Raw genomic sequence first — 27,138 nt, 5'->3', positions numbered from 1 at the left:
TACAAGAAACCCACTTCAGACCTAGGGACACATACAGACTGAAAGTGAAGGGATGGAAAAAGATATTCCATGAAAATGGAAATCAAAAGAAAGCTGGAGTAGCAAGTCTCCAAAATAGACTTTAAAGACTGTTACAAGAAATAAGGAAGGACACTACATAATGATCAAGGGATCAGTCCAGGAACAAGAAGCAACAATTATAAATATTTATGCACCCAACACAGAGCACCTCAATACATAAGGCAAATGCTAACCACCATGAAAGGGGAAATCAACAGTAACACAATAACAGTAGGGGACTTTAACATGCCAGTTACACCAATGGACAAATCATCCAAACAGAAAATAAATAAGGAAACACAAGCTTTAAATGACACAACAGACCAGATAAATTTAACTGATATTTATAAGACATCTGACCCAAAAGTGGCAGAATACACTTTCTTCTCAAGTGCACACAGAACATGCTCCTGGATAGATCACATCTTGGATCACAAATCAAGCTTCAGTAAATTTAAGAAAATTGAAATCATATCAAGCATCTTTTCCGACCACAATGCTATGAGATTAGAAATCAATTACAGGAAAAGGACTGCAAAAAACACAAACACATGGAGGCTAAACAATATATTACTAAATAACCAGTGGATCACTAAAGAAATCAAAGAGGAAATCAGAAAATACCTAGAGACAAGTGACAATAAAAACACAATGATCTGGGGCTTCCCTGGTGGCGCAGTGGCTGAGAGTCTGCCTGCTGATGCAGGGGACACGGGTTCGTGCCCTGGTCCAGGAGGATACCACATGCCGCGGAGCGGCTGGGACCGTGAGCCATGGTCACTGAGCCTGCGCGTCCGGAGCCTGTACTCCGCATCGGGAGAGGCCGTGGCATTGAGAGTCCCACGTACCGCAAAAACAAACAAAAAAACCCCACAATGATCCAAAATCTATGGGACACAGCAAAATCAGTTCTAAGAGGGAAGTTTATAGCAATACAATCTTACCTCAAGAAACAAGAAAAATCTCAAACAACCTAACCTTACACCTAAAGCAACTAGAGAAAGTAAAACAAACAAAACCCAAAGTTAGTAGAAGGAAAGAAATAAAGATCAGAGCAGAATTCAATGAACTAGAGATAAAGAAAACAATAGCAAAGATCAATGAAACTAAAAGCTGCTTCTCGGAGACAATAAACCATATTGAAAACCCTTTAGGCAGACTCGTCAAGGAATAAAGGGAGAGGACTCAAATCAACAAAATTAGAAATGAACAAGGAGAAGTTACAATGGACACCACAGAAATATGAAGGATCATAAGAGATTACTACAAGCAGCTATATGCCAATAAAATGGACAACTTATAAGAAATGGACAAATCCTTAGAAGTGTACAAGCTTCCAAGACTGAACCAGGCAAAAATAGAAAATATGAACAGACCAATCACAAGTACTGAAATTGAAACTGTGATTAAAAATCTTCCAACAAACAAAAGTCCAGGACCAGATGACTTCACAGACGAATTCTACCAAACATTTAGAGAAGAATTAACACCTATCCTTCTCAAACTATTCCAAAAAATTGCTGAGGGAGGAACACTTCCAAATTCGTTCTACAAGGCCACCATCACCCTGACACCAAAATCAGACAAAGATATCATCAAAAAAGAAAATCACAGAACAATATCACTGATGAACACAGACGCAAAAATCCTCGACAAAATACTAACAAACAGAATCCAACAACACACTGAAAGAATCATACACCACGATCAAGTCAGATTTATCCCAGGAAAGCAAGGATTCTTCAATATATGCAAATCAATCAATGTGATAGTCCATATTAACAAATAAAGGAATAAAAACCATATGATCATCTCAATGGATACAGAAAAAGCTTTTGACAAAATTCAACACCCATTTATGATAAAAACTCTCCAGAAATTGGGCATAGAGGGAACCTACCTCAACATAATAAAGGCCATATATGACAAACCCATGGCAAACATCATTCTCAATGGAGAAAAACTGAAAGCATTTCCACTAAGAATGGAACAAGACAAGGATGTACACTCTCGCCGTTCTTATTCAACATAGTTTTGAAAGTCCTAGCCACGGCAGTCAGAGAAGAAAAAGAAATAAAAGGAATCCAAATTGGAAAGGAAGTAAAACTGTCACTGTTTGCAGATGACATGATACTATATATAGAAAATCCTAAAGATGCCATCAGAAAACTACTAGAACTAACCAATGAATTTGGTAAGGTCACAGGATACAAAATTAATACACAGAAATCTCTTGCATTCCTATACACTAACAACAAAGAATCAGAAAGAGAAATTAAGGAAACAATCCCATTTACCACTGCAACAAAAAGAATAAGGTACCTAGGAATAAACCTACCTAAGGAGGTAAAAGACCTGTACTCACAAAACTATAAGATACTGATGAAAGAAATCAAAAATGACACCAACAGATGGAGAGATATACCATGTTCTTGGATTGGAAGAATCACTATTGTGAGAATGACTATACTACCCAAAGCAACCTACAGATTCAATGCAATCCCTATCAAATTACCAATGGCATTTTTCACAGAATTAGAACAAAAATTTTACAAGTTGTATGAAAACACAAAAGACACAGAATAGCCAAAGCAATCTTGAAAAAGAAAAACGGAGCTGGAGGAATCAGGCTCCCTGACTTCAGACTATACTACAAAGCTACAGTCATCAAAACAGAATGGTACTTGCACAGAAACAGAAATATAGGTCAATGGAAGAGGATAGAAAGCCCAGAGATAAACCCAGGCACATATGGTCAACTAATTTATGACAAAAGAGGTAAGAACATACAATGGAGAAAAGACAGCCTCTTCAATAAGTGGTGCTAGGTAAACTGGACAGCTACATGTAAAAGAATGAAATTAGAACACTACCTAACACCATACACAAAAATAAACTCAAAATGGATTAAAGACCTAAATGTAAGACCAGACACTATAAACCTCTTAGAGGAAAACATAGGAAAAACATTCTTTGACATAAAGCACAGCAAGATCTTTTTTGACCCACCTCCTAGAGTAATGAAAATAAAGACAAAAAATAAACAAATGCAACCTAAAGAAACTTAAGAGCTTTCCTGCAGCAAAGGAAACTATAAACAAGACGAAGACAACCCTTGGAATGGGAGAAAGTATTTGCAAATGAAGCAACAGACAAAGATTAATCTCTAAAATATACAAACATCTCATGGAGCTCAATATCAAAAAAGCAAACAACCCAATTAAAAAATGGGCAGAAGGGCTTCCCTGGTGGTGCAGTGGTTGGGAGTCCGCCTGCTGATGCAGGGGACATGGGTTCGTGCCCCGGTCCGGGAAGATCCCACATGCCGCGGAGGGGCTGGGCATTTCTCCAAAGAAGACATACAGATGGCCAAGAGGCACATGAAAAGATGCTCAACATCACTAATTATTAGATAAATGCAAATCCAAACTACATTGAAGTATCACCTCATACCAGTCAGAATAACCATCATCAAAAAGTCTACAGGGCTTCCCTGGTGGTGCAGTGGTTGAGAGTCCGCCGGCCGATGCAGCGGACGCGGGTTCGTGCCCTGGTCCGGGAAGATCCCACATGCCATGGAGCGGCTGGGCCCGTGAGCCATGGCCGCTGAGCCTGCACGTCCGGAGCCTGTGCTCCGCAATGGGAGAGGCCACAACAGTGAGAGGCCCACATACAGCTTAAAAAAAAAAAAAAAAGTCTACAAATAATAAATGCTAGAGAGGGTGTGGAGAAAGGGGAACCCTCCTATACCAGGGGTGGGAATGTAAATTGGTGCAGCCACTATAGAAAACAGTATGGAGGTTCCTTAAAAGACTAAAAATAGAACTACCATATGACCCAGCAATCCTACTACTGGACATATCTACTGAGAAAACCATAATTAAAAAGGACACATGTACCCCAATATTCATTGCAATACTATTTACAATAGCCAGGACATGGAAACAACCTAAATGTCCGATGACACATGAATGGATAAAGAAGATGTGGTACATATACACAATGGAATATTACTCAGCCATGAAAAGGAATGAAATTGGGTCATCTGTAGCGATGTGGATGGACCCAGAGTCACTCATACAGAGTGAAGTAAGCCAGAAAGAGAAAAACAAATATCGTATATTAATGTATATATGTGGAATCTAGAGAAATGGTACAGATGAACCTATTTGCAGGGCAGGAATAGAGACACAGACGTAGAGAACCAACATGTGTACACAGAGGGGGAAAGGGAGGGTGGGACAAATCAGGAGATCAGGACTGACATATATACACTACCATGTGTAAAACAGATAGCTAGGGGGAACATGCTATACAGCACAGAAAGCTCAGGTCAGTGCTCTGTGACAACCTAGATGGATGGGATGGGGGTGGGGTGGGAGGGAGGTCCAAGGCGGGGGGATATAGGTATACATATAGCTGACTCACTTCACTGTACAGCAGAAACTAACACAACATTGTAAAGCAATTATACTCCAATAAAAAAGAAAAAACACTAGCAAACCAAATCCAGCAGCACATTAAAAGGATCATTCACCATGATTAAGTGAGATTTGTCCCAGGATGCAAGGATGGTTCAATGCACGGAAGTTAATCAATATGATACATCACATTAATAGAATGAAAGAAATATCAAATGATAATCTCAATAGATTCAGAAAAAGAATTTGACAAAATTCAACATCTGTTCATGTTAAAAATTCTTAACAAATTAGGTATAGAGGGAACATACCTCAACATAACATAGGCCATATATAACACGCCACAGCTAACATCATACTCACTGGTGAAAGGTTGAAAACTTTTCTTCTAAGACTGGAAACAGGACCATGCTTCCCTCTCCCACCACTCCAATTCAACACAGTACAGGAGTCTTAGCCAAAGCAATCAGGCAAGAATAAGATAAAAGCCATCAGCATTGGAAAGGAAGATGTAAAATGGTCTCTATTTGCAGATGACATGATTTTATATATAAAAAGTCATAAAAACTTCATAGCATCAAAAACAATACAATACTCAGTAATAAATTTAACCAAAGAGGTGAAGTTCTGTGCACTGAAAACTGCAAGACACTGATGAAAGAAATTGAAGGAGGCACAGATGAATGGAAAGGTATCCCATGTTCAGGGATTGGAAGAACTAATATTGTTAAAATGTTCATACTACCCAAAAACATCTATAGATTAAATCCAATCCCTATTAAGATTCCAACAGCAGTTTTTTTTATAGAAATGGAAAAAAAATTCTAAAATTTATATGGGACCACAAAAGACCCAGAATACCCAAAGCAATCCTGAGAAAGAAAAACAAATCTGGAGTCATCACAATTCTTGATTTCAAGCTGTATTATAAAGCTATAGTAATCAAAACAGTATGGTACTGTCATAAAAACACATGCATAGACCAATGGAACAAAAGATGCTCTGTTATGGTGGTAAGAAGAGTAATTTTTTAAAAAAATCTCTAATTTCCAAAAATATTTTAGGTAATTTGGTTTGATTACTTTCTAATAAAAATATAATAACAACTTTAAAAATGAAAACATCAAACTAAAAAATAATAGAACTACCATATGACCCGGCAATTCCACTCCTGGTATATATCCAAAAAACCCAGAAACACTAATTTGAAAAGATATACACCCCAATGTTCATAGCAGAATTATTCACAATTGCCAAGATATGAAAGCAACCTAAGTGTCCATCAACAGATAAATGGATAAACAATATGCAGTATATATATATATACAATGGACTACTACTCAGCCATAAAAGAGAATGAAATTTTGCCATTTGCAGCAACATGGATGAACTTGGAGGGCATTATGCTAAGTGAAATAGAAACAGAAAGGCACTATATGATATCACTTACATGTGGAATCTAAAAAATAAAACAAACTAGTGAATATAACAAAAAAGCAGACTCACAGATATAGAGAATAGACTGGTGGTTACCAGTGGGGAGAAGGAAGTGGGGAGGGGCAACATAGGGGTAGGGAATTAAGAGGTATAAACTATTAGGTATAAAATAGGCTACAAGGATATACTGTACAACACAGGAAATATAGCCAATATTTTATAAGTATAAATGAAGTATAACCTTTCAAAATTGTGAATCACTATATTGTACACTTGTAATTTATATAATACTGTATATCAACCATACATCAATAAAAAAGGATGCCTAATTGGGAGCTGACAAAAAATATATTAACACAAGAGGAAAGTTCAGTGGAAATTAAAATAGGTTTTTTGGCCCAGTGTTTGAAGGTTCAGCCAACCACTCAGAGCTGTCCGAATAGGATGTGGTCTAGATCGGTGGGATCTAGAGACCCAACTCCTAACTGCTGGCTTCCAGAAGGCTTCCGCTATGGTCTTCCTGTTTTCCCAGGCCTGGAGGGAGGCGCCCCTCCGGAGCACACCCTCTGCACCCCACTTTGCTGTACCACAGCTTGCACGTCACATCCATGGAATGGTCTGGGATCCGTCATGAACTTGGAGCACAGGACTCTACTGTTCATCTCTGTCCATCTCCAGTACCATGTGTGACTGAGAGGAGATATTCAAAGTGTTTGCTAACTTGACCAGCTCCCCAAAGCACTGGACCGTCCCCTTCTGTTGCAGTTTACCTACAGGCACCACGCGGTCGGCCTGCAGGGGACTGGCCCTACCTGCTGGTAGTCGCTTGCCACATGCAGAAACAGCAGCCCTTTCTTCCAGGTCCACCACCAAACCAAACCCCTTTGGAAGCAGAGCCCTGGACAGACCAAACTAAATATGCTAAGTGAGACAGGCAGGCCACAGGGGAAAGCTGCTCTAAGACTGAGAGCAGAAAACACTGACTAAAATTCCTCATTTTCCTTCCTCTGCCTCAAAGATCTGATTCCAAGTCCTGCCAAGGTCTACAATCATAGTTCACTTCCTTTTTTAACCTAAAAGCAAATTACTCTTCCTTCCAGGCCTGAAAGAGCTATGATGTCTCTTACACATTCTGCGGGAATAGCAAACTCAGACGATGCTCCGGGAAATTATTTTCTAGGGGTGACTTTCAGCCAGCCTGGGCAATCTGCACAGATAAAATAACCCAGTGCAGGCAATGTGGTTGACTGAAAAAACCCCAGGGCGGGTGTAGCATGCTGGCGTGCCCAATGGCCTCCCATTCACTCAAACCCCTCCCTGCCTGCACGTGTGGATGCCCTGCCCCTTGGGTCACTGCACCTGCCCTGAGAACACCAGAGACCAAGGGGGAGGAGGGACAAGCTAACGTGTACTGAGTAGCTGCTGGGCATTGCACTTGGGGCTGGGAACAGGATACAAGCAGTTTCAGGAAGCTCTGAGCTCATCTTACAGACACCTCTTGTGACTTGTACTCTTGACATTCTGTCCTGAGCCTGCTACTAAGTACGGTTATAATAATTTTAAAAAAGGGAATGTACCCCAGGCACTGCTTACCAAACATGAAGTGACAACTGGGTAGTCCTGCTTAGAATATCCTGAGCCCGGTGCACATGTAGAGAGGATGTTACAGGCGTCAGCACCTGGGAGCTGGTTAAAAATGCAGGATCTCGGGCCCCACCCTGGACCTCCTAGATCCGAGTTTCTGGAGGCGGAGCCCAGGGATCTATGATTTTCAGGTCTGCTGAAGCTTGAGACGTGCCAGCAGAGGGAACACCCAGGTCCCGGCTGTGTTCCTTGGAAAAGAATAGGGAAGAGCACGTGCGACTTCCCTGGTGGCACAGTGATTAGGAATCCACCTGCCAATGCAGGGGACACAGGTTCGAGCCCTGGTCCAGGAAGATCCCACATGCCACGGAGCAACTGAACATGTGCGCCACAACTGCTGAGCCTGCGCTCTGGAGCCTGCGAGCCACAACTGCTGAGCCCGTGTGCCACAACTACTGAGCCCGCGTGTCACAACTACTGAAGCTGGCTCACCTAGAGCTCGTGCTCCGCAACAAGAGAAGCCACCGCAATGAGAAGCCCACGCACCGCAACGAAGAGTAGCCCCTGCTCGCTGCAACTAGAGAAAGCCCGCGTGCAGCAACGAAGACCCAACGCAGCCAATAAATAAATAAATAAATTTATTTATTTAAAAGAAAAAGAATAGGGAACAGCACAGCCAGCATGGGTTCCTGAGTCAAATGTCCCCAAGTTTGCTCCCAGTCTCACCCTTTGCCGTTGGTAATTCTGGGCATGGCAGTTACTGACCTACATCTCCGGGTGTGCGTCTGCAGAATGGGGGTATGGGTGGTCCCCGGCTGGTAGGCGCGCTGAGAGGGTTAAGTAAGGAAGGTATTAGAGTGCGCTTAGCCTACAGTGTGGCAGCTCCTAAGCAAGCAATTAATATTCACTATCGCACCATTATTATTTCTTGGGTAAACTCTTCCCTGCATAAGCTCCTCCCCAGACAAGAAGCTGACCGACTGGAGATGGTCTGTGTCCGTTTCTGGCAGCCAGAAGCAGAGGTGCCCAGCCTGCAGTGGGGACAGCGTTACATTGTCGCGTGTGTCGTTTGGCCCTCCCAGAGATGCTGGCTGACCCACCCCTTACTCTCCCACCTCTCCTGGGAGCAGAGGGGCTCAGCAAGAGAAGGGCTCTTGTCAGCATGGCCACTGTTCTCTCTGGGGCCCCCAGCCTGATGTGAGGGGTGGGGGGAGGCCACCCAGTCATCCTCTTTGCCCCCTGCCCTGCGTTTAGCACCGGAGTCCCCCTTGCCATCAGCCAGCAGGCACTGTGGCCCAAGGAGTCCTCCCACGGGCGCCTCCTGTCACAGTCCCCTCCTCTGGGCCCTGGTCACTCTTCCTCTGCTTCTAACCACCAGCCAGGGCTCTCCCCCTGCTCAACCCGCCTCCGTGGGCCTGCCCGGAACAGCTCCACGTCCCCACCTCTCTCCCCTTCTGTCTCCTTTTTTTAACAAATTCGTTCAACACTGAGTGTCTAATGTGTGCCAGACACCGTTAGAGGCACTAGGGACTCAACGGTGGGGAAAACAGGGAAAGTCCCTGCCCTCCAGGTGCTCAGGTTCTGGTGGGAGGGACGGACAAGCCTCTATTCGGTCAACATGCAGTCAGTTAAAGGGGATGGCGCCATGGGGAAAAGGCAAGCAGGGCAGGAGTACGGCTGCCGGCATGTCCGTGTGTGCAGGAACAGGAGAGGGAGGTGCTCTTCATGCTGCGGCCGGGGAAGGCCTTGCTAGGGAGGGGACACGGAGCACAGACCTGACGAGGTGGGGGAGAAGGAAGAGCCACGTGGCCAGCTGGATGGTGGGCAGAGGGACAGAGCAGACACAGGATGTTCTGAAGGGTCAAGAGTGAGGCCAGGGTGGTTGGGGCAGAGTGATGGGAGAAGAGCAGAGCAGGGAGGCAACCTACCACTGCGAGGAAACTGGTTTATACTCCACGAGAGATGGGACAGGTAGCCCCAGGGGGTTCTGAGCACAGGAGTCACATGATCTGGCTTACATTCTAAAAGGACCTTCTAACTGTCCAGTGGAGAAGTAAGGTAACTGGTCAGGAGGCTATCTGGGAGCTACTTTAGGTGGGGTGGGCAGGGAAGACATCTCTGAAACCTGAATGATGAGAAGGAACCAACCATGTGAAGATCCTGGAGGAGATCATTCCAGGCAGTAGGTGCAAAGGTCCTGAGGCAGGAATGAGTTTGCTGCATCTGAGGAAGAGAAAGCGGGCCAACGTGGAAGGCACAGAGCGAGCAGAAGGGAGAGAAGTGCGAGATAAAGCCAGAGAGGTGAGCCGCTGATGGAAAGCCTTGGGCCTTGGTGAACATCTAGAAGGGCTGCCAGAGAATGGGAACCCTTTGGAGAGTTAATTTTGAGAGACATGATATGATGTACCTTTTATGATGATGCACATAACCACATGCATACAAATTGTGCTTGGGATCCAAGGACAGCACGTTAAGAATTTCTGCTGTAGAGTCTAGATCTGGAGTGTGTCGGGTGAAGCGTCAATGCCTCACTTCAGTATTTGCTCAATTCTTTCCAACCATCACCCTCTTTATCGCCTAGTGCAGAATACGGTGTACTGTACCCCGCAAACAAAGAGCAAGCCTCTCTCTGCTTTCTTAAAAAACATGTCCCATCCTCATACGTTGCTGGTGGAAACGTAAAATGGCACAGCCACTACAGAAAACAGTATGGCAGTTCCTCTCCTCAAAAAATTCAGCAAACACTCACCACGTGACCCAGCAATGGCACCTCTGGGTACAAACCCAAAAGAAGTAAAAGCAGGGACCCAAAGAGGTATTTGCACACCCATGTTCACAGCAGCATTATTCACAATAGCCCGAAGATGGAAGTGCCTCACCTGTCCATCAACGGGTGAATGGCTAAACAAAATGTGGCACGTTCATAACAGAATATTATTCAGATTTAAAAAGGAAAGAAATCTGACACGTGCTACAACTTGGATGAACCTTGAGGACATTATGCTAAGTGAAATAAGCTAGTTACACGAAAAGACAAATACTGTATGATCACACTTATATGAGATTCCTAGAGCAGTCAAGCTCATAGAGACAGAAGGTAGAATGGTGGTTGTCAGGGGCCGGAGGGAGGAGGTATGAGCCGTTACTGTTTAATGGGGACAGAGTTTCAGTTTTGCAAGATGAAAAGAGGTGGACGGTGGTGACGGTTGCACTATGATGTGAGTGTAGTTAACACTCCTGAACCATACATTTTAAAATGGTTAAGACAGTAAACTTTATCGTTATGTGTATTGTTATGTGTATTTTACCGCAATTAAAAATTTTTTAGAAGTCTGTGAAGCCCACTTAGTCCCTCAATTGCATCCTCATTAGCACCCATCTCCCTGTCCTCACAGCGCTGATGGCCCCAGTATTCCGGGACTGACTGTCTAGACAATCTCCTCGCTGGGTGAAGAAGACAAGTAAATGAGCTGGTGTGAATGAAATCTTAAAAGCTCTCCAGTGAAGACAGTCCTCGAGACTGAACCTGGCAGCCCTTTCAATGGTAACAACTTTGCGTGTCAGGATTTCTTGTCTTTTAAATGCTACTTAAAACCTTTGGTTTAAGCCAGTTCCCTGTTCTGCCTTATGAGGATGCAAAGGACAGCTGGCGACCATCCTCCATGGAAGAAGTCTTCCAAAGGCTTAGACGCCATTGTTAAATTACCTTACCTCTTCAAAGACAGGGAGTGGCCTGCTTTCCACATTTTTCCAGCCTAAAATTGCAGCTGCATTCTCTTTGTGAAACTGACCTTTGGGTCCTCAACTGTGCTCCTCTGTGTTTGGATGGACCCCAAATCACTTCTTAAGGAGTTTGGCCTTGCCCATGGCACTCCCGTGGAAGACCTCCAAGGGAGGCGGTGGCCTATAGTTGAGGCCTGTGTCCTTGTCAGGCTCCTTAGAGCTCCCTAAGAAGACATCAACAGGGCTTACCTGGTGGCGCCGTGGTTAAGGATCCGCCTGCCAATGCAGGGGACATGGGTTCGAGCCCTGGTCCGGGAAGATCCCACATGCCACGGAGCAACTAAGCCCGTGCACCACAGCTACTGAACCTGTGCTCTAGAGCCCGCGAGCCACAACTACTGAAGCCTGAGCGCCTAGAGCCCATGCTCTACAACAAGAGAAGCCACTGCAATGAGAAGCCTGCGCACCACAATGTAGAGTAGCCCCTGCTCGCCGCAACTAGAGGAAGCCAGCACATAGCAACGAAGACCCAATGCAGCCAAAAATAAATAACTAAATTAAATTAATTTATCAAAAAAAAAAAGAAGACATCAACATACAACCCAGCTTGGCTGAGTCGCAAGACATATGACTCCATCCTTTACCAGCTATATGGAACAGGTGTACTCCAGGGACTCGGCTGGAAAGAAACGAGCCAAGCTCACTGTCCCTCGCGATCTACCAAAAGCTTAGCTGAGAGAAACTAATTTGGGGAGATTCTCTGAAGGTGTATCCCTCCCTCCGGGATTCAGCCAAGGCCCCAGGAGCTGCAGGCAGGGACCACCTTGTTTTGCCCAGCCTCCCTTTGTGCAGTGGCTTTGCTGCACGACACTTGGCTGGGCACCCTGCCCACCCTGCAGGCTCCGTGTAAGAAAGCCTTGCAAGGCCTCGATGCAGCTGTTAGAGCACAGTTGAGGGCAGGCTGCCGACACCTCACTGGACATGAGAAGGTGGGAGCAACGCTGCTCCCAGGATGCAGAACCTGGAATAGTTGTGCATCTGGAGCATAGTTTATTTTTGCCTCATGGATTCTAAATTGTATCACTGCTGATTTTCCATTCTGTTTTTGCTGCTGGAGAACTCAAAATCAAAATTGGGGCCTATTTCTGGAAGAATGCTATCCACAGAACTTTCTGCAATGATGGAAATGTTCTGTATGTGTGCTAACCAATATGGCAGCCACCAGCCACATGGAGCTACTGAGGACTTGAAATGTTCTAGTGAGACTGAGGAACTGAATTTTTTATTTTAATTCACATAAATGTTAAATTTAAATGGCCACATGTGGCTAGTGGCTACCAGTTAAACAGCACAGCTCTCAGATAGGAAATGACATGCACTTTGGATGTCATACTTGGTTTACCTTACTTTCCTATCATTATTTTTCCTCTACTTCAAGTCCCTTTGGTATCTAATTATTTTTATTAATCTTTTGTGTATGATCTATATCTTTGTCAGCCAACGTAAGTCTTTTTATAAAAATAAATGTGGGAGCTACCTATAAATACAAAAACACCCCCAGATAACATGGCCATGTTCCCAACTTTTCTGACCAGATACTCCTTCCCCCCCCACTTTTGTGAAATACAGAGTAATTAATATGTTCATTTAAGGGAAGGGAGTCCCAGGAATGGGGGAAGAGAAGACTTCTCTTCTGTTTCTATGTTCTGTTTCTTCATCTGGGTGTTGCTTATTCAAATGTTCAATTTGTGAAAATTCACTGAGCATGTATTTGTGATGTGCACTTTTCCTTGTATATATCATTTATATTATTCTTCAATAAAAAGTAAAGAGAAATGTATAAAGAGAACTTATTATGTTCAAAGTACAGTGTTGGTTTACTTCCAGTTCGTGTAACACAGATCTTGGCTATAGAAAGCTGTAGTTTCAATCATCAAGCATTAATGCAAATTTCTAAGATGCGTTTTCTGGAGGGACCTTGGGCAACATCTGATGCTGGCAACTCCCCACCCACCTCCTCTCCGCCTTTCCCCGCCTGAATCAGGCAACGCCAAGAAAGGAGAGGTGAGTTTCAGGAGGTAGAAGGCTTTCTTTCCATCTAATCAGATTTTAGTTAAAAACATTTCCAAATTCTTATAAGAGGCTGAGCAGCTCCCAGAAACAAACCTCTCAGCTTTTCTCCTTCAGAGGAATTAAATGGCTGGAGAAGGTCTCTGAAATACGGAATGTTAACTCGATGGGGCAGGATGAGGAACTGAAATGCAATCTGTATTTTAAGAAAGCAACTAGAAACTACCCAACCAAGATTGCCTTCAACGTATAACTGCACCCAATGGAAAAAAAGCATGTATGTTGAAAATGAAACCTGGGAAACACACTGCTAAGGAGAATGTAAAAAAAAAAAAAAAAGGCGTTCTCTCAACTGTGTCCCTCCCTCCACGACCAAAATATCTTAATTTTGCTAAAGAATGAAGTATAAATTTTTACTTTTAAAAGTAATTTAAAGAGGTGGGCAGGCGTATGTCTCATGCTAGAGCAGGGGACGGCTTTCTGCAGGGATGCAGTAAATAGTAACCTGTTCAAACAGCCATAATCAAGAACTGTGAGAGGGACTATTAGTCATTTCTGCCCACATTAATTTAACTCTCTGGAATATTACTATTTTGAACAAAGGCCCAAATTCCTGACACCCTATGATACAAATCTTTTTTTCTTACTCTTTTCACTCTTGGATGCTCTAAATTCAAAAGCCTGCACCCATACAGATTGTAGAGCCATTTAAATCTGTGGCTTTTCTTTGAAATATTCTTTCAATGATTCCTTTGAGTGGAGTTCAGGCCAAGCTTTCCTAATTTATTCTTTCATTTACGTTATTACAGGGATTGAGAGCAAAAAATATTCTAAATACTGTAAAAAGGAAAAAGTCCCTCAGAAACAATCACATTCATTTTGATCTTTTAGTATAAACAAAATCCTTTCATTAATTTTTACTTACACAACTGCATTGTTTTGCATAAAAAACTGGCAGTCTTCAAACACAGAAGAAAACTCTTCTCACATTTCAAAAGGGATTATAAAACTGACACCACAGAAGTACAAAAGATCATAAGAGATAACTACAAGCAACTATATGCCAATAAAATGGACAACCTAGAAAAATGGACAAATTCTTAGAAAGGTACCATCTCCCAAGACTGAACCAGGAAGAAATAGAAAATATGAACAGACCAATCACAAGTACTGAAATTGAAACTGTGATTAAAAAACTCTCAACAGCAGAAACTAACACACCATTGTAAAGCAATTATACTCCAATAAAGATGTTAAAAAAAACAAAACTCTCAACAAACAAAAGTCCAGGACCAGATGGCTTCACAGGCGAATTCTATCAAACATTTAGAGAAGAGTTAACACCTATCCTCCTGAAACTCTTCCAAAAAGCTGCAGAGGAAGGAACACTTCCAAACTCATTCTATGAGTCCACCATCACCCTGATACCAAAACCAGACAAAGATACCACACAAAAAAAGAAAATTATAGGCCAATATTACTGATAAACATAGACGCAAAAATCCTCAACAAAATACTAGCAAACCGAATCCAACAATAAGATAAAAGGATCATACACCATGATCAAGTGGGATTTATCCCAGGGATGCAAGGATTTTTCAATACCCACAAATTGATCAGTGTGATACACATCAACAAACTGATGAATAAAAACCATATGATCATCTCAATAGATGCAGAAAAACCTTTTGACAAAATTCAACACCCATTTATGGTAAAAACTTTATAGAAAGTGGACACAGAGGGAACCTACCTCAACAAAATAAAGGCCATATATGACAAACCCACAGCAAACATCATGCTCAATGGTGAAAAGCTGAAAACATTTCCTCTAAGATCAGGAACAAGACAAGGATGTCCACTCTTGCCACTTTTATTCAACATAGTTTTGGAAGTCCTAGCCACGGCCATCAGAGAAGAAATAAAAGGAACCCAAATTGGAAAAAAGAAGTAAAACTGTCACTGTTTCCAGATGACATGATACTATACATAGAAAAGATGCTACCAGAAAACTACTAGTGCTCATCAATGAATCTGGTAAAGTTACAGGATAAAAAATTAATACACAGAAATCTGTTGCATTTCTGTACACTAACAACAAAATATCAGAAAGAGAAATTAAGGAAACAATCCCATTTACCATGGCATCAAAAAGAATAAAATACCTAGGAATAAACCTATCTAAGGATGCAAAAGATCTGTACTCCAAAAACTATAAGATGCTGATGAAAGAAATCAAGGATGACACAAACAGATGGAAAGATATACCATGTTCTTGGATTGGAAGAATCAATATTGTCAAAATGACTATACTACCCAAGGTAATTTACAGATTCAACACAATCCCTATCAAATTACCAACAGAATTTTTTTTTTGCAGATCTAGAACAACAAAATCTTAAAATTTGTATGGAAACACAAAAGACCCTGAACAGACAAAGCAATCTTAAGAAAGAAAAACGGAGCTGGAAGAATCAGGCTCCCTGACTTCAGACTATACTATGAAGCTACAGTAATCAAAACAGTATGGTACTGGCACAAAGACAGATTTATAGATCAATGGAAGAGGATAGAAAGCCCAGAAATAAACCCATGCACCTACGGTCAATTAATCTATGACAAAAGAGTCAAGAATATACAATGGAGAAAAGATAGTCTCTTCAATAAGTGGTGCTGGGAAAACTGGACAGCCACATGTAAAAGAATGAAATTAGAACACTCTCTAACACCATACACAAAAACAACCCTCAAAATGGATTAAAGACCTAAATGTAAGACCGGATACTATAAAACCCTTTGAGGAAAACATACGCAGAACACTCTTTGACATAAATCGTAGAAACATCTTTTTGGATCCACCTCCTAGAGTAATGAAAATAAAAACAAAAATAAACAAATGGGACCTAATAAAAACTTAAAAGCTTCTGCACAAAAAAAACTACCATAAACAAAATGAAAAGACAACCCACAGAATGGGAGAAAATATTTGCAAATGGTGTGACCACCAGGGAATTAATCTCCAAAATATACAAACAGCTCATGTAGCTCAATATCAAAAAAAACAAATAACCCAGTCAAAAAATGGGCAGAAGATTTAAATAGACATTTCTCCAAAGAAGACATACAGATGGCCAAAAAGCACATGAAAAGATGCTCAGCGTCGCTAATTATTAGAGAAATGCAAATCAAAACTACAATGAGGTATCACCTCACCCCGGTCAGAACGGCCATCATCAAAAAGTCTAACATACAATAAATGCTGGAGAAGGTGTGGAGAAAAGGGAACCCTCCTACACTGTTGGTGGGAATGTAAATTGGTACAACCACTATGGAGAATGGTATGGAAGTTCCTTAAAAAACTAAAAACAGAGCTACTATATGATCCAGCAATCCCACTCTGGGGTATATACCCAGAGAAAACCACAATTTGAAAAGATACTTGCACCCCAATGTTCACTGCAGCACTATTTACAATAGCCAAGACATGGAAGCAACCTAAGTGTCCACTGACAGAGGAATGGATAAAGAAGATGTGGTACATATATACAATGGAATACTACTCAGCCACAAAAAAGAATGCGATAATGCCCTTTGCAGCAACATGGATGGATCTAGAGATTATCATACTAAGTGAAGTAAGTCAGAGAAAGACAAATATCATATGATATCACTTATATGTGGAATCTAAAAAAAATGACACAAATGAACTTATTTACAAAACACACACAGACTCACAGACTTTGAAAACAAACTTATGGTTACCAAAGGGGAAAGGTGCGTGGGTGGGAGGGATAAATTAGGAGGTTGGGATTAACATATACACACTGCTATACATAAAATAGATAATCAACAAGAACCTATTGTATAGCACAGGGAACTCTACTCAATACTCTGTAATAACCTATATGGGAAAATAATCTGAAAAAGAATATATATATGTATATGTATAACTGAATCACTTTGCTGTACACCTGAAACTAACACAACAAGGTAAGTCAACTATACTCCAATATAAAATAAAAATTAAAAAATAAAACAAATGCTAGCTAGCATTTAGTTCAGTGAATAATAAAACAATATTATTTCTTATTTGCATAGTTCAAAGGGAAATCTGAAAATTATCTAGTTCCTCTAAATCGTAAATATCTCAAGGTGACCTTTTTGACTTGAGCCATGTGGCCTGGCTGTAGTTTGAGCCAGGTATCTGTCACGTGCCAAATTCTCACTTCATTTTGCGATATGTGGATTATAGTTCTGATGTTTAATGCCCAAACCAACAAAAACTATGAAACTTTACCTGTGATTCAAGTAAATACAATCAGCACCTTTCAAGACAATGTCCCCGAACTTGCTATCAACTTTCTCCTCTCAGGTAGCCGTATGTGAAAACTGAGATGCCAGAGGCAGAGGTGTTTCAGAAAGACAAAATCCTATAATGCCTGGACGGATTTACCTGTTAATTCTAGAAAGCCTGGGTCTTGAAAGCATTTATCAGGTAGGGTAGGTATAGGACCTTCTTAAATCTGTATGCTGAACTTTGAATTCTAGAGTATAACTAATGCCGTCTAAAGAGTTTGGGACGATCGCTGGAAGGATGGGAGGAGAAATGGGTCCAGTAATTGAGCCAAGACATTAACCACAGAAGCAACAGAACAGTCTACTGCATCCATTTCCTTCCATGTATTCACTCCCCCTTCCTAAGCTGAATGAAAGAAGCTCCAGAGGCATCACGTACTCCTTAAAACACCAAGAAAGTCATTTCCAATGATCACTGAATTTGAACCACCTATTGCCCAGTAGCAGAAGGGTGGAAGGGTAGAAGCGGGGGGAGGCACCAGAGCGATGAAGAAAACAGGTATCTTCTCTACTGAACGTCAACATATTTTACAATTGTCATAGATGGGTGTTCCTGAAGTTCCTTTGTGGAAGTGAAGAATTCATTGGTAAAAACTCCCTACTTGTGAGGGAGTAGATTAAGGAATCTTTAATACCAAATCCCCTGGGATATCAGTTCATTCTAAATCCCCGGGAGCCACAAGCATTTAGTGGATGCTCAAACAGGTGGGTGAAGAGGCGCTAGAGGAATCGGCCATGGCTTGCCTGGGGCACATGGCCACGGCAGCTAAGTGAAAACTGTTTAATTAGAGTATGGACCCCTTGACTTGATCTACGAGCCAGACAGAGGGTCACTGATCTCTCTTTTTTCTTAACTCATTGTTCTGTAACAGGTACTAACCAGGGTTTCTGGCAGAACCAATTCACTTGTTTCTCTGTTCTCCCCAAGTAGAGATAGACACAGACAGACAGACTTCCCCCAAGGTACCTGCAGAAGGATCTTGTTCCCATCGTGGTCCTCCGTCTGCCAGCGTCCCTCGCTGATGGGCCTGCAGGGGTTGGGCAAGAGAGGCACCAGCTCGCCAATGTCCTTGACTCGGAACTCCAGCACGGAGGAATCAGTGGGGACCGGGGTCTGGTCACAGGGCAGTCTCTTCAGGGAGAACTGGATGTCCACATCCAGACTGGAGAAAATGGGGAAGATGCAGAAGTCCGTTTTCCTCTGGCTGGGGCTCCGCCTGAGTATCAGCTCATAGAACTTGAGGATGTCGGCGTAGTTGTCATGGCGACAGTAGATGGTGAAGCGCACAATTTCCTTGCCGTAGTGCACAGGCCGGATGGCCCACAGCGGTGTCCCCGGGGCCAGAGTGAAGAACTCCTGGCTGCAGGGCAGGTAGGGCAGAAACCTGCTAGGCACGCGCTCCGTGTGGTGATGGCGCCAGGGCGGCCGCTGCAGCGTGCGGTGTAGCTGCAGGATCTGCTCCTCGCCGTACTCCTCCTGCAGGAAGAGGACCACCGCCAGGGCTGGCTGCGCCACCTTGGGGGCCTTCCTCCGCCGCCGGGACGCCCTCCTCTCAGAGACCCTAAAAAGCTGGAGGTCTGGGTGGATCCAAGCCAAGACCTTGTCGATGGCCTCCTGCAGGGGTCGGGATTCCCCTGGGTCTGCGATTATGTGGACGCTGACCAAGAAAGGGTCCTGCGCTTCCTCCACGGAGAGCTCACCTAGCAGCACAAAACAAAACCCAAGAAACAAATGGTGACTATTTCATTGAGGTGTCCCGTGATAACATGCAAGGCCTCGGGCAGGAAGAGAAGCTAAATTTTAACTGAACGGACTCCTTGATTGTTTTGAAATTCTGATCCCAAGCTCACGTGCAAATACTACTGTTGCAGCACCCTAGCAGCCCCAAACTCAAGAACTATTACTCACACTGGTTCCCAAGCTGGGCGCTCTCAGGACAACCTTGGTGTGGTGCTTCCTCAGATTGAGCGTGTTTTCTATTGAACAGCACAGAGTCAAGTCTCCATGGGTTTGAAAAGGATAGCAGGGCCATTAGGGAAGATGCTGTAGCACTAAGTGCACACCATTTAGAATTTCCTTAGGTAACTGCAGTGCCTTCCCACACAAATGGTCCCTATATCATTGCACTTCTTAGGTTTGCTTATTTCATTGGTTTGTTCATTCATTTAACATTTATGGAATCCTTTCTTCACCAGGCGCTTACTCTAATTGACACATCAAGCCCTGGCTGGTGGGGCATCCTGCCAACTGTGTCCTGATGGTAGGGTGGCCGGGTGGTGACCATCTTGCTGCTCGAGACACAGGGAAGAACGACCCAGCGGGGAGGGGGGCAAGCACCGTGTTCTTGCTGTCAGAGCTTCCAGGGGCTGTGGTTAGGGGTGGGGTGACGCATGGTCGGACCATCATTGCCTGTGTCCTGCTGCCTTTTGGGCCCCTCCTCAGGTCATGTCCACCCAGAAGCCCACACGTCCTGACTGGGTCAGTTCCCCTCCCCGTGTCCTCTGGCAGAACAGCAAATTCCAAGTGTGAAGGTGACCATTTACCTGGGCAACCTTCTCCCATGGGGTGAACAGTTTGCCAGCCACACTGGCATATTTCTACTTTAAAAATATTCAGCGTATTTCATCAAGTAACCTGATAAAAGGCTTGTTCTTGTTCATGATGGCTCCTCTTGCATTTATTTAAGTTGTATGACCATCCAAGGGAACTCAAGGAAACTTTAAGTCTATTGTGACTTGGAGGGCAAGATTCATCTAGAATCTAGACCTGTCTGCACACACATGCCTCACGATGTCCGCTAGGGTATCAGGCACAGGGCGATCATGGGGTCGGTAACGTTTGAGAAACATGATGTGCTTTTAGGAAGCATCACCTTGATCAGTTTGCAGGATTAAAGGTGATTTCTTTTGTAGTTAAACAAGACATTCCAAGTGGGTTTACAGGTACATTTCATCACAAGCACCTATGATAACATGGTCTTCATTTTGCTGGAGCAAAACCTGTCTGAATTTTCATTTGAACCCTGACTGTTAAATATCTCACTTGGGAACAGTTAGCTCAGTTTCTTGTTGCCTTCTTTCTCCTTCACTCATTCCCCCACACATTTCTTGAGCAATCCATATGTACCAGGCACTGGGAGACAAGGAAGCTGGCACCATGACTACGGGGGAGTCCATTTACATAGACTCTGGCATGACTAGTGCCCCCTTAGAGTTGTACAGTGTATGACCTGAATAGCCACAGGCAGCAGTCAGAAAGAACCATAAGCCACAAATGAGAACTTCATGACTTAGCTGGGAAACACCGACATAAAGATTAAAATTCAATCTGATATAAGTCTATAGGAAATATGATAGAGTAGCATCTCAGGTGGAGGGAAGATTCTAAAGTCACCATGACATAAACATTTACTATAGACACTATTACCACTGATAGTCCCTTGAATCTCCAGGATAGAACTGGAAGGTCCTGATTTGCAACAAGACCACACATCCAGAGAGATGTTCCTTTGGTTGAACAGCAGATGAAATAAAGGCTTGCCGCCTGGTTGTTATAAAAGAAGAGTCTTGTATCATTAAACACTAGACGCCCGCTCAATAGGCTGTGCCTTTTATGCTACAAGAGGCTTTCGGGAGCTGAAGGGGATTCTGAAACCAAAGGATGACTAAGGTAACAGCAAAGTCAAGTCTCGGTACTCCCACAATCACGGAGTAGAATGGTGGGTGGAATTATTTAAGCTCTGCCTCTCTTTCTCCCTCTGGCTGAGCATGTATTCTCGAATTGCTATGAGTTAAGTATGAGCATGATGCCATTGCAGTTTACTACCACATCACAAAGGAAGGAGCAATTTTTTCTCCAGAGGGCTTCTGAGAGGGCTTTCTGGAAGATGCTCCAGGTGAACTGGGTCTTGAAGGGTCGATGATATCTCACTTACAATAACCTCAGATATGGGGGAGATCACGGCAGGAAGAGGGAAGACTGTTTATGAAGGCACAGAGCTGTGTGAAAAACAAGCACATTTGGAAAGGAGTAATTCTGAAACACGGCAACAGATACAGCAGGAAAAATGGATCGGAGCCAAGCTGTACAGGGCTTCAGCTCAATCTGGCAGTGATAAGGGGCAGTGGAAATTTTTAATAAAGGGATGCTGGGATCAAGTCAGGGGCCGTTGGCTATAAGCGAAGCAAGAAGTTAGAAGATGAGTGAAGAGTCTAGGTCAGGATAACAAGGACGTGGCAGATTGCATTATGGGCCCTGGTTCTTTATCTTACCCGGTCACCTTGCTCTCTGCCATGTGGCTTTGTAGTTCCTTCCACTAAATGGCTGTAGTGCACTTCCCCACCCGTGAGACCATACGCCTAGCTTTGGCCAACAGAAATAGCGGCGTGCATTCTGGCTTGTTTCTTGTGCTTCTAATGTTTCCATGAGAAGAACATGCTCGGGCCAGCCCACTGGGGCCAGAAAGGAGTACGAGGGCGACGTGGACCCGAGCCAGCCTAGCTGAGCCAAGCCTCCATCAGCTGGGCTCAAGACACTCAAAGACACCCAGCAGATCTTGGTCTGGAACCGCTGACCCAAGACACATGGGAAATGATAAATGACTGCTGTTTCGAGCCACGGCTTGGGGTTGGCTCAAAACACACAGCGAGACTTTCAGAGGGTGTACAGAAGAGGGCTGGTCTCACAGGCTATTTAGGAACCATGTGGAGCCCACAGGCCTGGAGGTAGGAGCAAGAAAAGCAGGAGAGGAGTTGACCTTGATGTTTCTGGCTTGAGCAACTCATCTGATGTTGACGCTTAACTGAGACAGAAAACAGAGGAAGAAGGGCAGGTTTGCGGGGAAAGATAAGGACTTCCACTTTGGCCATGCTGGCTTGTGATGCCCGATTGACTTCCAGGAGGGATGTCCTGTTGGCAACTGGACCTGTGTGTTGCTGAGGTGATGTGCTGAACATAAGCATGGACCAGTTACCTTTCGGCCACATTCCCGCTTTCATACAGTTATCTCGTGTGTGCCCTGTTTTGATATGAACCAGTGAAAATTCATCTTGGTGGCTTAAAAAACAACTGGAATTCACAGATTATTCTGGTCCTTTGCTTGCTCTTTCAGCGCACCTGGCTACTTTGTTTCACTGAACACAAGCACCACTAACAGCAGGAGTGACGTTGAAACAAGAGCAGTGAAAACACAAACCAATGACATTTCCTGCCCGTCAGTAGCTCCAGGAGGTACCACAGTCGCCTACGATGGATATTTCACTTCTCTATGGTGCCATGATCGTCCACCAGTGGAGACGTGATTTCACTAAACAGTTGTGAATGCTCACTATAAATGGAAGGTGTAGAAAGGCTTTGAATAATCTGGGGATGAAGACATTCACTTGAGAAAACTACCGATGATTTCCACGAGGGGAAAAAAGGACACGTGGAGTAGCAAGAGTGTTTGGGAAAGGAAGTTGTCAGAGCGTCAGCCGGTCCCATTAAGATCCTAACCCCACACTCAGCGTGTGTGTGGCCATGGACGTGGGGTGATGCTGCTGCGTGACACACAGATGACATTCACTGGGGGCCAGTGTTCTACATGTACGAGCTCATGGGATCCTCACAACAACCCCGAAGTCGGGGGAGGGGGGGCGGGGAGGGTCGCTCCCCTTGTCCTCACTTCAGAGAGCAGGATATTGAGGCACAAAGAGGTGAAGGAACGTGCCGAGGGCACAGAGGGAGGGAGTGGGCAGGCACCTGGCCATGGCACGAGGTCTGTGTGCACAGATCCCCCGCGGTTCTGCACAGAAGTACTTGTTTCCCAGCCGAAGGGGCAGCTTTCACTCTCCAGCCATTTCTGGCCACGCTTCTGCTACTTTTCCTCTCTCTCCTGCTCGCTTCTGATTGGCTGGCTTCTCGGCCTCCCTGAGGGCACACGCCCAGGTCTTTGCAATGTGAGCACTGCCCTCAAGGGGAAGTGCAGGGCAGCACTGCAGGTGGGCACAACACTGACAGAAAAGCAAGAGAGTGACAAGGGAAAGCAGACGGGTGTGGGAGGCCTGGGTGAGAAGAGGCCCGGGCTAAGTCAGCTTCTGAGTCTCCGAGACAGAGCTGTCAGGGTGCTCAGTCGGCCACCTCTATGGGCGGCACAAAGGTTTCCCAGGGAGCAGTAACAAAGGCCATGCAGATGGCTGAGTGGATGTTTACAGCTTTGCAAAAGGGCAAGATGCCCAGCTTCGGAGCAGGGAGGGGGCTGAAAGGCACTCGACCAAGCACGGCTCACCCGGGATACAGCCCTGATCAAGCAAGCAAGGAGGACGAAGACCCGACCCCAGAGCTCCCTCCACCGTGTGAACCACAGAGACGTAAGCGGCTAATATCCTGCCGCTGAGAAGAGCCGGGGGAAAGAGTGGTGGCATTAGTGCGCTCTGGCCGTCGCCGGTGTGTGCCCACTGCATGTGACTGTGAAATAAACAGGCTCAAAGGGGCACAGAATGCAGCCCCACACCGTCACCGTCATTGGGTGCTGGGGTTACGCACGCCCAGAGCAAACCTGCCCCCGTGGAGCTAGACAGGACGCCAAGTGTTTGAGGGGATGAAGAGAAAATGTGAATAATTAATTGACATGAAAAGCCTCTCCGCCTCCCTGGAGGAGCAGAGACGCTGCGACTGTAGGATATGCCTTTATCATATCTATTACACGTCCTCTCAAAGGCCCTCAGAGAGCACCTGTTCGGCTAGGGCAGGACACAGACCCAAACCGGCCAATGGGCGGATCTCCCCAGGGCTGGAGAGAGATCGGAGCTGTTCACAAAGCTTTCCAACTAGCTTATGCTTCCCAAGGGGACAAAGAAGATTCTTTCCCATGTGATCATTTACAATTAGATTTTCCTTGGATAAAGTAAAACACAAACTGTAAGGAATGCACTGCACCAGTTCAGGCCTTCTATGAGGCAGAAAGTGTATTATTAACCTGAGGATTTGTTCCATTTTCCCCAGTATATCCCCTCTTTTTCATAAGTGTAACAGAAAATAACTTAGACAATAACAACCATGTATTCTGTTCTTATTATTTGTCAGACACTGTCCTAAAAGCTTTACTATATATATTATCTCATTTAATCTTTAAAACACCACCATGCTAAAGGCGTATTCTTTCTCCCCATCTTGCAGGTGAAATGTTAACTGACCCGCCAAAGGCCATTCAGCTGGAGAAGGACGGCGTGTCTGTGCGCCTCACCATGTGCTTTTTCTTGCCTCTTGAGTCCACCATCCTTAGAATCATCCTGCCCTGAACCTCGGCCTGCCTGGCTGGGCTCTGAAACTGTGGCTGGGCTCCATCAGGAAATGTGGGTGGGTGATTCTGCCGCAGACGGACTGACCGGTACACCTGGACAGTTTCTGGCAATCCCTGACCCACGCGGTACACCTGGACAGTTTCTGGCAATCCCTGACCCACGCGGTACACCTGGACAGTTTCTGGCAATCCCTGACCCACACGGTACACCTGGACAGTTTCTGGCAATTCCTGACCCACGCGGTACACCTGGACAGTTTCTGGCAATCCCTGACCCACACGGTACACCTGGACAGTTTCTGGCAATCCCTGACCCACGTGGTACACCTGGACAGTTTCTGGCAATCCCTGACCCATGCGGTACACCTGGACAGTTTCTGGCAATCCCTGACCCACGTGGTATACCTGGAGAGTTTCTGGCAATCCCTGACCCACGTGGACATCCTCAGTCTGCTGGTGGACAGGGAGGGGACTGAGGTCCTTCTGCTTGTTGACAGATGTCCTTATGCTGGTCCTCCCACTTGGCTATCTCAATGCTGCCTCACTGCCAGTGGGACCTCTCACTGCCACTCTCTTGCCCGCACTGTCCCCTGCTGTCCAGTGCCTGCCAGACTGCCCTCCTCCCAGAACTGGCAAACTGATGTGTCCCCAAGACACTGACTTCCCAACAGCAGGTACGTCTCTAGTTGAAGGTCCAGATCGCTCATTCCAAAGGGAATGCCTGGCCAAGTCTCAGGATATGACAAGCTCAGATACCCCTTTCCAGAATTTCTGGGCAATGACTGATGTCTCTTGTCATTTTATCCACCATTTATCACTGACAGTTTGCAATTCAGTGGCAATCACTTACTTAACCAAGGAATGTTTATTGAGCACCTACTACCTGCCAGGCAGAGTCTCTGCCTTCATACAACTTATAATCTAGTGGTGGGAGATAGACAATAAAATATATAAGATGAAGTCAGGTACCTAAATGCAATAGACACTTCACTGAACAAACCCATGTTCAATGTGGGTACAACAAGGGGTTTCCAAGGCAGTAACCTTACAATCCCCTGAATAAACCGCCCTGGACCGTTCCAGCGCCATAAGAACCACAGGGCCCCAGACACACCCAGGAGGCCAAGAGTCTGAACAAGGGCACCTCTAGCTGCTGCAGGCTGTATGGTTTAGGCAATCTGGCCCTGGAGCTTAGCTTGAGTCCCTCCAACCTCAAATGCAGGAGGCTGAATAAACTCCTGATTTGCATTTCTAAAGCCCCACTCTACAGCACCCAACAGTTCAGGGGCTTGGATGTGTGGTCTGTCAGCCAGACACATATGACCAAGTGGCGGAAAACCCACAGGAGACAGCGGACCAGGTGTGTAAGAAAGACATGCCCAGGGCATAGGGCGATGCTGTGAAGAAAGATTAGGTCAGAAAGCAGGAGGGAAAGAAGCTCCAGAATGACAATGAATATAAAACCTGCTACATTAAAGTGGCACAGGGGGCCAACCTCCCCACATCAAGCTGCTTGGTCTTCCCAGAATGCCCGAAATAAAAGCTCCCAGAAAGGGGTTTCCAAATTCCTTCCTGGGAGAGTCTATTCATCCAGAATATAATGAATAACCTGCCTTCAGTTTTTTTTGGTTTTTTTTTTCAGTTTTTTTTACAGCCAGTTCTTGGAACCTCTGAACTAATTAAAAAATTGAAGCAATCCCCTTTGTCCCTGACAACACTTAAAGTCTAAGACATTCTCAATCCTCAGTAATTTTATGATTTCCACAAGGCCTTTGGTTGGCCTGTAGCCTTGAGCTATGAAAGGGGCAAGGCTGGTCCCAGTGCCGGCCCCAGACTGCAGTCAAAATGAGACGCAGGGTTGGGAATAGTGGCAATCTGGTGGCAATGAGGTGACATGCAGAGTATTTAATATAGGGGATCCAAAATGCGTCCCTAATATAGATAAAATGCATCTCCTCCTTCAGCCTGAATTCACAGAACTTTCCTGTAACTGAAGAATGGAATATAGGCTGAAGAGACTAAGCCAAAAGCTCTATTTTCCTTTGACAGGGGAGAACACTATGGCATCTTTCTGATCCTTAGGCCCTCTCAAGATTTTGTAAGAAGTACGGCTTTGCTATCCCTGTAGTTATTTGACGGCTCTCTCAATTTTCATCGCCTATTACAGAAACAATGTCAGGAATCTGGATGTGAGAGGCTTATTCTTG

General features: G+C 44.5%; 1 protein-coding gene across 1 annotated transcript in view; it reads right to left on the bottom strand.

Annotated features, from left to right (window-relative positions):
* The window catches only part of FAM124A (family with sequence similarity 124 member A), a 106,618-nt gene that overhangs the window by 59,009 nt on the left and 20,471 nt on the right, over positions 1 to 27,138 (bottom strand). The window contains exon 3 of the mRNA XM_029209874.1: positions 18,619 to 19,352. Coding sequence (XP_029065707.1) covers positions 18,619 to 19,352 — 734 coding nt within the window. The remainder of the gene's footprint in view (positions 1 to 18,618; positions 19,353 to 27,138) is intronic.

This window comes from Monodon monoceros, unplaced genomic scaffold (genome assembly GCF_005190385.1).
Source record: "Monodon monoceros isolate NGI ecotype Baffin Bay Population unplaced genomic scaffold, NGI_Narwhal_1 Super_Scaffold_8, whole genome shotgun sequence".
NCBI lineage: Eukaryota > Metazoa > Chordata > Mammalia > Artiodactyla > Monodontidae > Monodon > Monodon monoceros.
The sequence above is the reverse complement of the archived record's forward strand: the minus strand, read 5'-3'. Positions and strand labels throughout refer to the sequence as shown.